At 29.4% G+C, this 18,771-nt stretch overlaps 1 protein-coding gene across 2 annotated transcripts; it reads left to right on the top strand.

The window, feature by feature from the left end:
- Positions 1 to 237: 237 nt before the first annotated feature.
- On the top strand, positions 238 to 11,950 carry DDTFR18 (ripening regulated protein DDTFR18). 2 transcript variants are annotated; one of them, XM_069296355.1, is made up of 9 exons: positions 238 to 995; positions 1,193 to 1,781; positions 2,203 to 2,744; positions 2,885 to 2,971; positions 3,154 to 3,210; positions 10,865 to 11,103; positions 11,204 to 11,322; positions 11,531 to 11,620; positions 11,734 to 11,950. In XM_069296355.1, the coding sequence occupies exons 2-9, from the start codon at positions 1,518 to 1,520 to the stop codon at positions 11,794 to 11,796; spliced, it is 1,461 nt and encodes a 486-aa protein (XP_069152456.1). In that variant the 5' UTR covers positions 238 to 995; positions 1,193 to 1,517; the 3' UTR covers positions 11,797 to 11,950.
- The last annotated feature ends 6,821 nt before the right edge of the window (positions 11,951 to 18,771 follow it).

The raw sequence follows: 18,771 nt of genomic DNA, 5'->3' as shown, positions 1-18,771 counted from the left end.
AATTTTTTATAATTTTAGACACACATATATAAATATTTGAAAAAATTATAATATGCTACCTTTTGTTCTTTTGAGCCAAAAATTAACAAAATTTGCACAACATAAATAACTTATTAAGATATCTAAATCAAATCATAAACGCATAATTACATTCTTATTTAAGTCGTCTTTGTTGGATATATCGTTATCAAAGTCTAGATTATATATCAAAACAAGTTGGCATCAAATTGATTGAGAAGTAGCCATTTTCGATTTTGCTACATAGTTGTCCGTTCTATTAGTCTATACTATGCTTTTTAGATTTTAACATTTTTATTTTATTTTTAACCATGTTTTGTTATATAATAATGACAATCACTGGTCAACATTAAAAACTATAGTACATTTAAAATATCGTAGGAGACGGAAAAAAAAAAAAGAAGACATGTTAGCATGTGAAATACTTGCCAAAATTGACATGAAACAGTGAACTGAATTACTGATTACTGCGTCTGTATGTCTTTTCTTATAAAACCCAAATTGTATTCAGAATTGAGAAAATTATGCACAAAACATATTATGTAGTACAACTATAATAGTGATTATTTTTAATTCGTGGATATAGTTCTGCGAAATTTTTATAAATAGATCAGCCTAAGGGTGTGTTTTAATATGGAGGAAAATATTTATATTTTCAATCCTAGATCATTTTCATTTAAAAGGTTAATTAACCGTTTTATATTGTATGGAAGATGCTTTTTTTAATTACAAAAAAAAAACTGATTTTAAAGTTTAGAAAAATGACTTTTTGTTGTTTGTGTATGTTTCTTTATCAGTTCCCTCTTTTATCGTGCATATTCTTATCATAAATTTGTCATTTTATTTTGTGAAACGTAACATAACAATTTTGAAATCTCTTTTAATATAAAATTTTGTCCATTACGATTAACCAAGTAATATCTTTCCTAAATAACTTGGAGAAAATTGATTTTATAAATAACGTTCAAAAGTTAATTGTTTTCTTCTAATCTTTAACCCTCCAAAACACCCATCATCCCTCCCATCCACCACTAACGCTACCCAAACCTCCACTCTTATTATTGTTTGCCTTATCATATAAATATTTTTTAAGAATATTTTTAATTGCTTATTAAATAATAAAAAAACAAGTAGAAAAAATCACCGTAAGATTATGTATAAGTATTTTTACCAGTTATTCATACACATTCTAAGATCAGTTTAATTTTGATTAATTTTATTGAAACGAAATTTGCTGATGAAATTGCAGTTGAATAATGCAACTTAGATTCCCCTTCTCATAATATTAAGCTAAATCAGATTACATACTTTTTTAAAGAGTAATACTTTTTTGTTTACTTACCAAATATATATACGCGGATTTAATTTAATGAATTGGCCAATTGTAAAAACTTGCATCATAATTGTTACTCTATTATTTTCTATAAAATCCCTCTATACAACTCTATTTTTAGTACCCAATTCTTATATCGTGGCTGATTTTAGTTCTAGTGTTACGAATGGGCAGCGTTATCGACGAGAACCAGCAACCATTATTGTTGTCGGAGAATAAAATTGAGGATGAAGATGAGGATCTGAAAACAAGAGTATGGATTGAAACCAAAAAACTATGGCATATCGTCGGTCCAGCCATCTTCAGCCGTATAGCTTCTTACACCATGAATATTATCACTCAAAGTTTTGCTGGTCACCTTGGTGAAGTTCAACTTGCTGCTATCTCCATTTCTAATACCGTCATTGTTGGACTCAACTTTGGTCTCCTTGTATGTACATATCCCCTCAACTTCTTTCAAATCATACACTATTATTTGTACTCATCTGCACATTTGAAAAACAGGGGACGATTTATTGAATCTTCTTCATCAAAATTGTTAAATTCTAATCATCTTAACACCCGATTAAAAAGTTGTATTCAAGTTACGAGTTCAACAATTTTCATGTTTGACATTTTTGTATACATGAGTTGCAATTAATCCGGTTAAAGAATGATTAAAAATCTCATATCGCTGATTAATGAGAAGGGTGGATGTCTTATGAGGTTTGGTTAATCTCTTTTCGCTTTTGGGACGTGTGTTAGAGCTAATTTAACAAATCCCTAAAAAATTTCTTTCAAATTGATTTGATTGGATCTTCATCATCAAAATTACTGACTTCCTCTGTTTCAATTTTGACATGTAAATGAAGTTAGGGATGGCGAGTGCATTAGAAACGTTATGCGGGCAAGCTTATGGAGCCAAAAAGCACCATATGTTAGGAATATACATGCAGAGATCATGGATTGTATTAACCCTCTGTTGTTTCCTTCTCCTTCCGATGTACATATACGCTACCCCAATTTTAAAATCGCTAGGTCAACCAGACGACGTCGCAGAGCTATCAGGGATAGTGGCGTTGTGGTTTATTCCGCTACACTTCAGCTTTGCTTTTCAGTTTCCGATACAGAGGTTCCTCCAGAGCCAGCTGAAGACGGTGGTTATCGCCTGGATTTCACTTGCGGTGCTGGCGATTCACACGGTGATCAGTTGGTTGTTTGTGTACAAACTGAATTTGGGGTTAGTGGGAGCCGCCGCAGCACTAGACATATCGTGGTGGTTGCTGGTTATTGGAATGTTTATGTATGCCGCATGCGGTGGGTGCCCAGAAACGTGGACTGGCTTCTCAACACAAGCATTTTCGGGACTTTGCGAATTTTTTCGACTTTCCGCTGCTGCTGGTGTTATGCTTTGGTAAACATAAAATAAAAAAATGGATTTATCAGAAATCACTCTCAAAGTAATTCATAACTAACGGAATTTTAAATGATGAAATGGAAAATTAAAAGTAAAAAAAAAATTGATATTATTATTTAATTTGGAAATTTTTGTAGCTTGGAGAACTGGTACTATCGGATATTGATGTTGATGACAGGATATTTGGAGAACGCGACGTTGGCCCTTGATGCGTTGTCCATCTGGTATGTCATTAGTCGTGTCACATTTCCTAAAAATATTTAAATTTATTTTAGATTATAATTTTTTTTTTAAATTTTTCTTAGCGTCGAATTAAATGACGTTAGAGAAAGAATAATTATTGAGCTAAACTTAACAATCCAATTATTGAGTAATACTTCTTTATTTTTGTTTCCCTTTATTGCAGCATGAATATTAATGGTTGGGAGATGATGATACCACTTGCGTTTTTCGCTGCCACCGGGTAATTAATACACCTCTTTTCTTTTATATATAAATATAAAATATAAATAAAATGATATATTTTCTTATTCTCATTTTAAGTCTTCTATAATCTCTGGCCAGATTGGTAATAAGATATTTGAGTTTAATACAATCAACATGTCTAAAAAATGTATTGAAAATGAGTATAAAAAGGAAATCTAATATGTATAAAAAAAAGTTCAATTTTAGAGATCTCGTATTTAAAGATATAAAAATAACTCTCTCTATTAAAGAGCCTTACACGCTTCAAACTAAAATTAGGTAGCCTTAAAAGCAAATACCCAAACACGTGATAGTCATAATATATAATTTCATCAAAATAAGTATAGGATGGAAATACGGCAATGTGGGGCGGGTTAACACTCCTTAATTAATTTTATGTGTCGAACTTATAAATCTACTTGCAAGATTTAACACAGTGAAAACTTATTAGTTTTTCAAAAGGACATATCATCGATCTCTACATCAAGGCATGAATCAATCAACTTATTATTTTACCAATATATATTATTATCATTGATTCTACCAGACATATCAACTCATATTAGAATCTTTCCTTATAATAAATCAATACGACAATTAATATATACATGTCATAATAGTTACATTAGGATTGAGAATATAGTACATTTAACTATTTAAAGAATATGTTTTTGTCAGTCAGTCTAAACTCTAAAACAATTATCTCTACTAGTCTCGTTCAATACATACAAAATGCACTAGCATAAGAAGTTGAAACTCTATCATTTTCATAATCAAAATAAATTATATATAATCTTATATCGATGACATGTCCAATTTCTATCTTAGATTGTGAAGAAAAAAACTTTATACTTAAAAGAACGATAATTTAATCCTCTTAGTACAAACTAAATTTGTATACACTAAACCATCTACTATATAAGTTAATAGATAGCATAAATAAATATATGATCCATTATAATATATACTATGTTTTATCATATATTTAGTAATATATATCTCAATAATTTCTCACTTAAACATTTAACCATTGCAATTATTATAATGGACTATACTCTAACAATCTTTCAATTGAATGTTTAATCTTAAAAGAATTTAAAATATTATATCTAAAAACATGGTTAATAAGCATATACGAGTAGAGAGGGGATAACTTTTTTATTGAAGTTGTTACGTGTTGTGAACTTGTGATGCGTAACAATTGACACAAAAACGATAAATTAAGAAAATGATGTTGTTGTCTCTTTGTACCATTTGATTTGTGGTCATAAATAAAAAATACAAAGGCATAGTGGCAAACTGTCAAATTAATTGTCAGTCTCAGCATTTGTGTTTCTTTTGGATCTTAATGTAATACTAATATATTCAAATTAAAATTAATTTGAACTGATGAACTCAGTGATTCACGTTCTTGTATTTTAATGTTTCGATGTTCATATCTATTAATTGAACATAAAAGATACAAACAGCCAACATTATTATTAAGTGTAATAGGTTTCTTTCTTGTCTTTATTGAATTGCATAGGATAAATTAAAATTAAACCTTATACCTATCCGTTCATTTCACACTTATAAGCATATATTATATATCTACTACGTACTGAAGTTGAGATTGTAGTATTGTTACAAACTTAATATAGTAATCACAAACGTCATATAATATGAATATTTATAATTAAAGATAATATTTCATATGATCATTTGACTATGAATTTGTTGTTAGAAAGTCAATTACATATATGAATCGTCCTCTCATAACGTTACTCAACAGTCATTTATATACGGATTTTTTTCTCCAAAAATAGTTCGTTAACTTTGTTTTTAATCAAAAAATTACTCAAATATGAAAACTTTAATTACCTACTGTTGAAAATTATGCATTTTTGTTAGCTTTAATATCCTAAAGTTAGTTAATGTCAAGTTAGTTAGCTGCTACAGTAATTTAGTTAGCTGCTATAGTAACTTTCCATTTTTCAGTTAATTAGCTTAGTGTAGTTAATTGTTACTTAGCTAGTTAGTTGCCTCGATTAATGTGTACTTAGTTACCTCGAGAAATGTGTCATACATTGAGTTAGAATGCTATATAAGTTAGCATGAGGCTTCATTGTAAAAATAGATCATTATTCACTTCACAAGTTCAATACAATTCTTCTTCCTCTTTCTCTTAATTCTGTCAAGATTCATTATTGCAATGATGAGTTCATGAACTCACATTATGAACTCACATTTTATCATGGTATCAGAGCAGGAGATGCTGAATTTTTAGTGCAGGAATCTAGAGCAGGAATCTAGTGGAGTTTAGATCTCCTCAAGCTGTTAAAGTTTGTGATTTATTTTTCTGCTGAAATAGTTTCGATCTCATCTAGCTAATTGGTTTTTGTGTTGATTGATTGGTTGTGAGGCTGTTTTTCTTCTTCTAGGAGAGTTCAGATCTCAACTAGCTAGTTCATTTTGTGTTGATTTGATTGATAAGCTCGATAATGGTTGTTTTAAGAATCGATAAAAGTGATCCTCTGTATATTGGACATATCTGACTCATTAGGAGCTATGTTTATACCTATCAAGCTGACTAGCTCTGAGAACTATGGTGTTTGGAGCAAATCCATAAGAATTGCACTTTTACGGAAAAGAAAATATGGTTTTGTAACTGGTGCCTACACCAAAGCGTTGTACAAAGATGAGCTACACGACAGTGGGAAACATGTAATGCCATAGTCTTGTCGTGGTTGATGAACACTGTGAGTGAGGAGCTTCTCAGTGGTATAGTTTATGCCACAACTGCATTCTTAGTTTGGGCAGATCTCAAGGAAAGGTTTGATAAGATCAATCGCATGAGAATTTACCAGTTGCACAAGGAGATCACTACACTCACACAAGATACTGATTCTGTGTCTTACTATTTCACTAAGCTCAAGACTTTATGGAGTGAATATGATGTTGTGAAACCACATCCTAGTTGCACATGTCCACAGTCTAAGGAGTATGTAGATCACCTTCAAGAATTGAGGCTAATTCAGTTTTTAAGTGGCTTAAATGAATCATATGATTAACCTCGTAGACAGATATTGCTTAAAGGAGTTACATTTTCTTTAAACCAAGCATATACCATGATCATAGAGGATGAAATTCAATATTCAACATGCACAGTCAATGTAGTTGATAAGCCAAACTCAATGGTGATGAATGTGAATAAAAATCAAAGGAAGTAATTTTATAAGGGCAAGAAGTGTGAGTACTGTCACTTTACTGGTCACACTAAGGATAATTGCTATAAACTAATTGGTTATCCAGGTGATTGGAAGTTCAGGAAGAAAACAGGTTATGGTAATAAGAACACTAGTGGTGGCTTTGGTGCTGGTTATGGAGGTCAGCATATAGCCAACAATGTGACTGGTGATTCCAACAGTTCATATGATCAGTCTCAACTAGCTTCAACCAGTCAAAGTGCAGGAGATGACACAGGTTTGGCAAAGGCACAAGTATTCACAGAGAAGGAATATAAACAAATTTTGGAGATGTTGAACAAAGAGGAGCCAAAGAGAGTTAACATGGCAGGTATTGCAACTTGTTTAATGTCAAAAAAAAAAATTTTCTCACAAGACTGGATTGTAGATTATGGTGCAACTCATCATATCACAACACATAAGCAGTCATTGTTTAAGGGTCATGAATTGAGTAAGTCATAGAAGAACCAGGTACATTTACCCACAGGGGATAGAGTAAATGTGAATCACACTGGTGAATCAGCTATATTTGATGATGATATTGTGAGAAATGTACTGCATGAACCAGACTTCAAGTTCAATTTGCTGTAAGTATCCAAGATAACAAGGGAACTATCTTGCTTTGTATCATTTTATCCTGACTTCTGTGTTTACCAGGACCTCTTTAGTGGCAAGGTGAAGGGGATTGGTTAGGAGCAGGGAGGTCTATACATGTTCAAGAGTGGCTCAACATTGAATAAAATAGACAAATGTAAGCAACAAGTGATGGATGCAGGAATAGCAAGACAAGATACTCGGCTTTGGCATCAAAAACTTGGGCATCCTTCTCACTTCATCATGAAACATTTAAATCTACTTTCTAGCAATAAGAATGATATACTTGTTAGTTGTCCTGTTTGTCCATTAGCTAAGCAAACAAGGCAAGTATTTCCTAGTAGCAATTCTAGAGATTCTACTAGTTTTGACTTGGTTCATATAGATTTATGGGGACCATATAACACTCCTACTCTAGACAAAAAGCACTATTTTTTAACTATTGTTGATGACTACAGTAGATTTGTTTGGGTTTACTTGTTGCAATTGAAGTCTGAAACTGTTGCAGCCATAAAATTGTTCTTCTCTATGATCAAGACTTAATTTGGTGCACATGTTAAAGTTGTGAGATCAGATAATGGTACTGAGTTCTTCAACTCTTAATGTATTAAATTGTTTCATGAACTAGGAGTACTTCATCAAAGCAGTTGTCCACATACACCACAACAAAATGGTGTGGTGAAAAGGAAACATAGGCAAATTCTTAACATAGCTAGAGCTACCAGGTTTTAATCACAATTACCTATCAGATATTGGGGATATTGTATCAAGGCTGTTGTATATTTGATGAACAAATTACCTTCTTCAAGTATCTCAAACAAAAGTCCCTATGAACTTCTTTATTCTAAAATTCCAACACTTGATCATCTAAATGTTATAGGTTGTTTGTGCTATGCTACAGTGGTGCCTAAGAGTGATAAATTTGCAGAATGAGCTATTCCTACCATATTTCTAGGATACTTAGAGTTACAGAAAGGTTATGTATTGTTGGATATAAAGTCCAAGAAGTTTCTTGTGATCAGAGATGTAGTTTTTCATGACACTATCTTTTCTTTTTCTACAAAGAAAGTATATACAGATACATTAATAGATGTATGTGGTTCTCTATTAGATGTTGCTGACAATTCCATGATGGATTGTGATCTTGATGTTACTACAGACACAGAAGTTCATCATACTAATGATGATAATGATGTGAGTACTAATGATGATGTAGACATAGAAGTTCTTCATGATAAGAGTTGCAAACACAGACCATGATGACAGTACAACTAATATTCCTATTGCCACTGAGATTCTTGGAGTACCTACTACAAGTGTTAGAAGGACTTCAAGGATTGTCGAGGAACCAGTTAGATGTAAGATTATGCAGACAGAAAACAAAGTAGCACCAGGCATCCAATAGCTAATTCTCTCAGCTATGACAGAGTTACATCTTGTTACAAGACATTTGTAAGCAAATTCTCTGAATGCATTGAACCTAAACATTTTCACCAGGCTGTCAAGGATGATAGATTGATCCAAGCTATGCAACAAGAGATCAAGGCTTTAGAAGAAAACAATACATGGTCAGTAGTTGATTTACCTAAAGGAATGCACATTGTGGGTTCTAAGTGGATTTACAAGATAAAATACAAAGCAGATGGTGAAGTTGAAAGATTCAAAGTTAGGTTGGTATCTAAAGGGTACAGTCAGTACGAAGGATTAGACTATCATGATAAATTCTCACCAGTTGCTAAAATGGTAACAGTTAGATGTGTGACTATATACCAAATGAATGTTTATAATATCTTCCTTCAAGGTGATCTTGAGGAGGAAGTCTACACGCAGATGCCTGAAGGATTTTAAAAAACCAGGAGAAAATAAGGTGTGCAAGTTACTTAAATCTCTATATGGGCTTAAACAGGCATCTAAACAGTGAAATTTGAAGTTGACTAATGCCGTAGTGGCAGCTGGTTTTACTCAAACTGGTCATGATTATTCCTTATTCACCTTGAAGAAAGATGCAGACAACATAGTTATTCTAGTTTGTGTTGATGATTTGCTGATTACTAGAAGTAATACTAAAATGATCAATTAAGCAAAGGAAAATTTTCATAAGCAGTTCAAGTTAAAAGACCTTGGTGAGCTCAGGTTTTTTCTTGGCATTGAAGTGTTGAGATCAGCAGAACGAGTTTGAATCAAAGAAAATATGTGTTAGAACTTATTTCTGAAGCAGGTTTAACAGGTGCTAAACCTTCTTCTACCCCCCATTGAGTCAAATCTTAGGTTGACATCAGTAGAGTATGATTTGGTTAATGGTCATACTGGAGATGTTGTACTACAAGACATTACAGCTTACCAAAGGGTGGTTGGAAAGCTCTTATACGCTACTATTACCAGGCCAGATATCCGCTATGCAATACAAGTCTTGAGTCAGTTTATGCAATCTCCCAAGAGGTCACATTGGGATGCATCAATAAGAGTGATTAAGTATCTTAAAGGAACAGTTGGTCAAGGAATCTGGTTACAATCTAAACATGCTAATGTGTTATCATGTTGGTGTGATTCTGATTGGGCTGCTCGTCCTGATACCAGGAGGTCTATTATAGGTTATGTGGTTAAGTTTGGAGAATCACTTCTGTCATGGAAATCAAAAAAACAGCAGACTATTTTCAGAAGCTCAGCTGAAGCTGAATATAGAAGCATGGCATCAGTTGTGTCTGAAATCACTTGGTTGTTGGGGTTGTTTACTGAGCTATGTGTGGAAATCCAGATGTCAATTCTTGTGTTCGGTGATAGCAAATCTGCTATACAACTAGCAGCAAATCCAGTTTTTCACGAGAGGACAAAACACATTGAAATTAACTGTCATTTCATCAGAGATAAGATCAAAGCAAGAGTTATTGACAAAGTCCATGTTAATACTCAACAACAACTGGCATATTTGCTAACAAAGGGGTTGAGTCAAGCTCAACATTCATACCTTTTGAGCAAGCTTGGTGTGCTCAACATTTTGCACCCTTCAGCTTGAGGGGGAATGTTGAAAACTATGCAATTCTTTTAGCTTTAATATCCTAAAGCTAGTTAATGTCAAGTTAGTTAGCTACTACAGTAATTTAGTTAGCTGCTACAGTAACTTTTCATTTTTCAGTTAATTAGCTTAGTGTAGTTAATTGTTACTTAGCTAGTTAGTTGTCTCGATTAATGTGTACTTAGTTACCTCGAGAAATGTGTCATACATTGAGTTAGAATGTTATATAAGTTAGCATGATGCTTCATTGTAAAAATAAATCATTTTTCACTTCAAAAGTTCAATACAATTCTTCTTCCTCTTTCTCTTAATTCTGTCTAGATTCATTATTGCAATGAAGAGTTCATGAACTCACATTTTATCACCTACAAAATCACTTAATCTATTTGATTAATGTTTTGATTAATATTTGTTGATATGAAAAGAAATTAGATATCTACTAAAAATATAATATTGGACTGATTAGATTAATATATCCTACTAATTAGATCACCCCTCGATTAATCCGTACATGTTATGGCACAAATTATCAAGTACATCACATTAATTACTTTATTCTACCGCCTACCACTATATGCATGATTTCTATTAATCCATTGTTAATCACCTTTTAAAAATAGAGAAACCAACTTTTATTTTTTTTGCCATGTCAGACGAATAATTTCTATAAAAACTTGTTGTAAAAACAGATTGAACCACATCTCAGATTCTTTTTTACTTTCTTTCATTTTTATTTTTTTTGATACTTATAAGATTTATTTTACGTATGATTATTGAAATTTAATTTTATTAAACTAAAGTCGCTAAATTATTTTTTTCAGAGTGCGAGTAGCGAACGAGCTAGGTGCTGGAAGAGGAAAGGCAGCAAAATTCGCAACAGCGGTATCAGTGATACAATCAACCATTATAGGGCTAATATTTTGTGTACTAATAATGATATATGAAGATAAATTTGCTCTAATTTTCTCATCAAGCTTTGATGTCCTAAAAGCTTTTAAGAAGATCTCTTACCTTCTTGCATTTACCATTCTTCTAAACAGTGTTCAACCTGTTTTATCCGGTAATTATTACGTTTTTAATTTTATTACACAAGAGTTTAACTTATATACGTTGAGGATCTGGTAAAACAAAATTAATCGAAAGATTTTTGTTTGTTACAGGGGTTGCTGTTGGTTCAGGATGGCAATCAAAAGTGGCTTATATTAATCTAGGTTGTTATTACCTTGTTGGAGTCCCTCTTGGAATTCTTATGGGTATGATTCTCCACACTGGTCTTGAGGTATGCTGGTCATATTATTTTTTATCATATAGTTATAAATTAATGTTTATTATAAACAATTATTTGAATTACATAATGTTGAATAGAATAGTTTGTGATTGGACACACTCTGGTAATTGTCAATGCATTAAATAAAAATTCATTTATATATATTTATAAAAATGTTAAGAAAAATAATTGGGGTTATAAGTGAAAAATGGAACTGTAGGGCATGTGGGCAGGAATGATTTTTGGAGGAACAGCTTTGCAGACTATAATATTGGCTTTTATAACGTATCGTTGTGATTGGGAGAAAGAGGTACTAATAGTAATAATATCAAATATAAAATTTTTTATTTTTTATTTTATTTTATGAAATATAAATATATTAATATAAAAAATGATACAATTGTGCATTTTTTTTTTCGACAGGCTAAAAAAGCTAGAATGCATGTTGAAAAGTGGTCTGAGCCACCTCCAATTAGTCAATCGTAGATGATAAATGTTATTTTTTGCAAGTGGATTTTATTTAATGCCTATATGAGGTATGCAACATTGTGACCTCTAAAAACTTTTTGGATTTGCGCTACCGTCGTAATTAATTCGTTAATAAAATAATTAAATAATAAAAATATTTTCTTTTTAGCAATTTAAATTTTTAGATGACGTTGTTATTTTCCCTATATATTAATAAATAAATACTTAGATATATCCGATTATTCTCAAATAGTTTTTAATTCCGATTACATACCTTTTCATTCCATGTAATGAGCATAAGCAAATAATATATAGAGATTCATTAAAGTTTGCCTTTATATCCATATACAGCATGAATTAGCTTATTGTTGCTATCAATGGTTAATTTACATGGTTAAATACAAAGCAAACGAATTAGCTTGTTGTTATCAGTTATCTCTCATTTTTCTTTTATGTTTTAGTATCTCATTTTCTTCATATTAAACTTTTCTTTTTTGTTAATCTTTCCTTAATTAATATGTTATTACTTTGTTATGCGATTTTATTTCAATCAAATGTCAAAAAAATATTTCTTTGAAAATTCTTATCATATTTGAGGAAAAAAATTAAGTGATGATTGCCCAAGGAGCATTCTGAGTAAATAAAAGAACAACACAGCTATATTCTTCTATTTTATACCTCATCAATTTTAGCATATACTAACATTTATGTTCTATAAAATATAATATACATAATGAAAATAACTTTTGCTTTTAAAACTAAACCCACACTCTGATTCATGTGGTATATCAGTTTACAAAAAATATCCCCTCCAACAACATTTCAATTTCGTAGCATCTGATAACAATATCGAAGTTACATGATCTCTGTGTAAGAGTTTGCTTGACTTAACTTTAAAAAGTAGTTTTTAAAAAATTAAAATTAAGTAATTTTTAAGTTAAAAAATAAAAGTAGGTGAATATCTACTTTTAACTTTTAGCCTTTTTAAATCATTTTAAACTAATTTAAGCTATTTTAACTTTGTCATACACTTTCAAAAACTAAAAATAATAACTTAAAAATAAATTTTATCAACTTTTAAATAGTTAATCCAAACAAGCTAATATTAAAAGCCTAATAAACACTCAATTATATGTAAAAGAGAATAATTTTTAAAATAACACATTTTAATTAAATAAAGGTCATAACTAGAATCACAAGCATCCAGTAACTTGAGTACCAAAATTACAATTTTTCTTATATTTATTAGTCTTCTTCATTTCTGAGATGAGAGAAAGAGAGCAAATTCTCTTTTTATATTGTTCTTTATCCTATTATATTGAGTTTTATTATTTTAAATTTTTATTACTTTCTGACTCCTAATTTTATATCGAAAAATTTATTGAATTTAATAAATACATTTATATTAGATGAGATATTTTTAAAGAAGATAATACCTTTTAACATACTTTAAACTACTAATATTTTTACCAGTGTTTATGATGAAATACTTTCCATAAATTTTAATTTTAGACAAGATATAATTGAAAATAGTTAGAGAAAACCAATTAATCAAATAATATTTACAAAAGATAATTTTACACACGCGTTTAGGTGTTAATTAATTTTATTATTATTAGATAGATAAAAATCAATCCAAACAAAGTCATCAACCCCTAATTACATCAGTAATTAGCTTTGTCGTATATCTTGTTATCAAGTCATGTTTACAAATCAAAACAAAGTTTCCATCCAATTGTGTGAGTAGTTGCCATTTTTGATTTTGCTACTTCCCCGTTCTATCTTTATGCATATACTACGCTTTTGCGTTTTGCCTTTCAAACTGTTTATACGTGAATTTTTTAATTTTTTTTATTTTCTTAACGATATTTTTTAATAATAATGGCAATGACATATTAATTAACACTATTAAATACAGTAATTTCTTGCTTTTTGATTATTCTTTTGTCACTCATTAGTACTCTTACCTTTTTGCTTTCTTGGTGAGGTAGAATATTTTATTTATTATTTTTTTTTTTACGTGAAATGAAGTAGAACTTTTTTTTAAGAAAATAAAATAATATCTTAAAAAAAAAAAAAAGAAGAAATCTGAATTCAACTAAATTGACGTTATAGGAAAGAAATTATTTTATTTATTTAGAATTGTTATTTGAAATTAAGTTTTGATATTTCAAATCATTTTTTTAATATTTAATCTAAAGAAAATAATGTTTTTATTTTGGTCGATTAAATATAAAAAAAATCAGGCAAAAAATTTTATTGACGAAGGGAAGGTATAAATCACCTTTCGAGTCTAATGATTTTAGCATAACTGCTTTATTAACTTACATTATCTTAACATAAAAATTAATGTTTAAACGTGTAAGAAATAATCACATGTTATATTAATTTTGTTATAAATTTGACGATATAAAAAATTGAAGCATATTTAAATATTAATTACAATATTAAAATGAAGCATACATAATTAAATTTTGAGCAAACTATGTACTAGCACTGAAATCATGTCTTATATAATCATGAAAATAAATCATGGTGTTACTTTTTGTGAAGAAGAATTTACCGATAAAAACAGATTACAATGAGAAACTACATATTAAAAACTGGAGTCCGAAACTCAAAGGGTAGAAAATATTAACAAAAATTTCAAAACGGTATATAAAATTTTATATAAATCAAAACGGTAAAATCACTGCCGACGCAGCGATTTACTTCAACTGAAAAAGTAAAATCGCTGCTGAGGCAGCGATTTTGCTAAAAAAAAATCGCTGCTCAAGCAGCGATTTCAAAATTTTTGTTCTTACAAATCGCTGCCAGGGCAGCGATTTGATATTATTTTTTAATTTTCTTTTTTTTAAAAAAAATAACGTATATCGCTGCACTGGCAGCGATTTATAAAGAAATTTTTTTTTAAAAAAAAAAAATCGCTGCCAGTGCAGCGATTTATAAAAAAAAAAAAAAAATTCTTTATAAATCGCTGCCAGTGCAGCGATATACGTTTTTTTTTTAAAAAAAAGAAAATTAAAAAATAATATCAAATCGCTGCCCCTGGCAGCGATTTGTAAGAAAAAAAATTTTGAAATCGCTGCTCTTTTTTTTTTCAGTTGAAGTAAATCGCTGCGTCGGCAGCGATTTTACCGTTTTGGTTTATATAAAATTTTATATACCGTTTTAGAATTTTTGTTAATATTTTCTACCCTTTGAGTTTCGGACTCTTCAAAACTGTACAAGTTAACGTCTATTTCCAACCTAATTCTTGTAATGTGTTTCTCTGCCTTTTTTTTTCCCTCTCTTATTTTTCTGTTCTTGTGAGTTTGTATTGTTTTTTCTCTTCCCTAAAATGTGAGTATAATGATGTGAATATGATTTGATATAGTGAGCAAGAACGTTTTACAAAATTGTGTCCAAATGCATGGTGTGTCCACCTACGTTTGTTGTGTATGTATATACCCTGTGTGCTGCTGCTATAGGTATCTTTTGTACTACTTTGTTTGAATGGTTGTTATGTGTTATTTGATAATATATTGCTTTGTAGTATCGAATTAGTGTAATGAATTTGGATAAATTGTATCAATCTTTATGGTTACATAATGTCACAATTCATAATTTGAATGATAAAGTTACAAGAAAAGTAGGGTACAAAATAGAGCTACTACGAAAAACTAGGATACAACGAGAAGAGAAATATTAAGGTAATATTACAATCATATCAAATCAATCATTACATAAAATCAGTCCTTTTATTGTTATGTAATAATGAATTTAAACGATAAAGTACACTAAAATTTAAATAACAATAAAAATAAACGTTACCTATAAATTAACTATCGATTGTATTTTAATTAGTAGTTCTCGTGAGAGGAATTACATTTAGTGGGGTGATTTTTTTTTTTTAATTAAGTTGAAAACTTATATAATGATACTAGCCAACTATTGTCAACTCATAAAAATATAAAAGAACAAATTAAAAACTTTTTCATTCTTTTATAAAATCCTCCATGCAACTCTCTATTTGGTACGTACCCACTTCTTTTCTCGTGACTAATTTTAGTTCTAGTATTACAAATGGGAACCGTTATCGACGAAAACCGGCAACCGTTGTTGTTGGCGGAGGTGGCCTCCGCGAACTGGTTGCCGGAGGATAAAATTGAAAGAAGGGATGATGATGATCATAAGTATCTGAAAATAAGAGTATGGATCGAAATTACTATAACAAAAATATTTTTTAGTATCAAGTCAGAATTACTACAATAAAAATACATTTTAGCAGCAATAAATATACACATTAAAAAGAGGGTTAAAACTTTTAATGATATTAGTTAACTATCATTGGATCCAATATCAATAAAGTTTTTATAAACATATACAAAGAGTGCTAATTGCCGCTAAAAATACTTATTTAGTGACAATTAAGTCATTACAGTGATTAATTATCGATAAAGATTATTTTTGATGTACTGAACAAATAATGAACCCCTTATTAGGGTTGTATATAAAATATCAAAAACTGAATTGTCGAATCGAATCAATTTTATTTTATTTATTTTTTATTCAATATTCAATAATTTGATATAATGTTCAGGAATAAAACTTTAGAACTACGGTATTCAAGTATGAATTTAGAATAAGACATTAGTATCACTTGATATTTGGTATATTGTGAATATTGAATTATTTACTTCATAAAATTCATCAACAAGTCCATTATTCATTAGTACCAGTCAATAAAGGAAATTCATTACTAAACATAAACAATTCAAATACATGTCATCGTATAATTTTATATATTAATTTACATTTCTTGATGTCTTTTCACTTGTTGATCTTATATTATATCATACCTCCACATAAAAAATAAAAATGATTGGAGCAATGGTAGTAACTTTGTAATAGAATTAGCTACAACTTTAATATTATATTATCAAATACCATACTAAGTCAAAATTTAATTTACCAATTATTACCGTATCAAAATTTAACAATATTTGATATCTACTTTTAACCATCAATTATCAAATTATTATATTCAAAATTTGACAATCATGAATCGAATACCAAACATCCACCCTGCTCCTAATTGAAAATACCGTTTGCCATATTTCTCGTTATCAATTCATGGGTTATTAATCAAAAAAATAAAGTTGGCATCCAATTGCTTGAGTAGTTGCCGTTATCGATCTTGCTACTTGTCCGTTCATTCTTGCTACTACATGATTTAATAAAATAAAATGAATTATAAATTTAAGTACATAATATGCATATATTAATTTGATATAAATATCCGATATAGCGATGCGGATAAGTTTTACTCCACACTTTTGCCTTTTACATTTTACATTATTATATTTGATTTTCTTTAAGAAAAAAATAATATTTTTTAGCAATATTTCCTCAAAATAATTACAATGATATGTTAAGACTAATAAATATAGTATTTTCTTGCTTAAAAAAATATTTTTAATTCCTTTTCTAGAGCTCCTATCTTTTTACTTCTTTTTTTTTTTTTACTTAAACTCAAAATTTTAAAATTGAAAATCTTAAAATTGAAAATGAGGAATATTTATTATTTGAACAATTATGCCTTTTTAGTATAGTAATTTTGAATTATTATAAAAGTACAAAAAAGAAAAAATATTTGATGCCTAGTCAAGTACTTGTCAAACAAAAATTGAGACGCAACGAGTAGACTAAGTTTGTATATCTTATCTACAAACCCCACAATGTAATGTCCTTTTGCTGGGAGTCCATTAAATTAAAAATCAGTTTGAATTAATTTATTTTAAGTGTTTAATTTTGAAGTATTTTTATAGTTCTGTATAAATAAAATAAAAAAATAATTTCTTTTATTTTTAGTAAAAAAGGTAAAAATAAATCAAAAATCATAACTAAAAATTAAAAATTTTGATTTATAAACCAAATTCTATTGCTGAATTTTGACAAAATTTTATTGATAGAAAATAAGGTGATAAATTGCAATGATGTGACCACTATCACACCCCTTCTTCCCAAAACCTCCTGGATAGACGGAGAATTTTTTTTAATTAAGATAAGAAGAGAGAAAATAAAGATTTTTGAGTTTTTTCAATTAAAGTAATAGTATTGAAAAGAAATTATTTTATGTATTTAGATTCATTATGTGAAAGTGGGTATCGATTTTGAAATCGTCTTTTGTGAATTTTCAATTAAAAGAAAATGACTTTTTATTTTGGTTCGCAATTTAAAAACATAAGGTCAAGTAAGAAATTTTATTGATTAATGGAAGGTATAAGACACCCATCGAGTCGAATAGTTTTAACACAATCGCTTTATCGCTTACATTGTCTTATTTTAATTTTGGATAAAATGTGTTACATTTCATATCTAATTACTTATATTTTTATTGTTTGAATTTTTATTCGTCTCAATCTAAATGCATTATCACATTCTTGATTCCAACATACACTGATTTAGAGATATAATTATCTTCTTGTTTAAGTATATCGCTCCTAATAATCTTTATTTACACATCAAGATTCAAATTATCAAAAGTTAATTGCTAAAGCAATTTTGATCAAGATACGTCACCTCGTATATTCTTAAATTTTTAAAGATATCAGTAAAAAATTGCATAACCATATTCTTATCGAAACGAGATATAATCGAATTTAAACTTATCTAATAATGAAAGCTCTATATATCTTGACATTTGCCTATTGAATTGTTAATGACCATACGCAAAACTCTTGTAGTTCTCCACAACATGATAATAACAAAATTGAGCCATAATTCTTTCTCGTTTCTACACTTCAAAAGATCCCAGTAATAATTCTAATACCACAAGATTAATACTTATTTAAAGCATATAGAGCTAATCAAGTACAATTACCGAAGAACAATTAAACATTTTACTTTTAACTTGGCACCAAATTTTTCGGTGAACTAAATTGCATCAAATTAGAAATGCAAATTTAATAATGAGCCAAATTCAAATTCAAGAGTTCACTATTTTAATAT

The sequence above is a fragment of the Solanum lycopersicum genome, chromosome 4 (genome assembly GCF_036512215.1).
Source record: "Solanum lycopersicum chromosome 4, SLM_r2.1".
NCBI classification, from domain to species: Eukaryota; Viridiplantae; Streptophyta; class Magnoliopsida; order Solanales; family Solanaceae; genus Solanum; species Solanum lycopersicum.
This window is presented reverse-complemented; position numbering and strand designations above follow the sequence as displayed.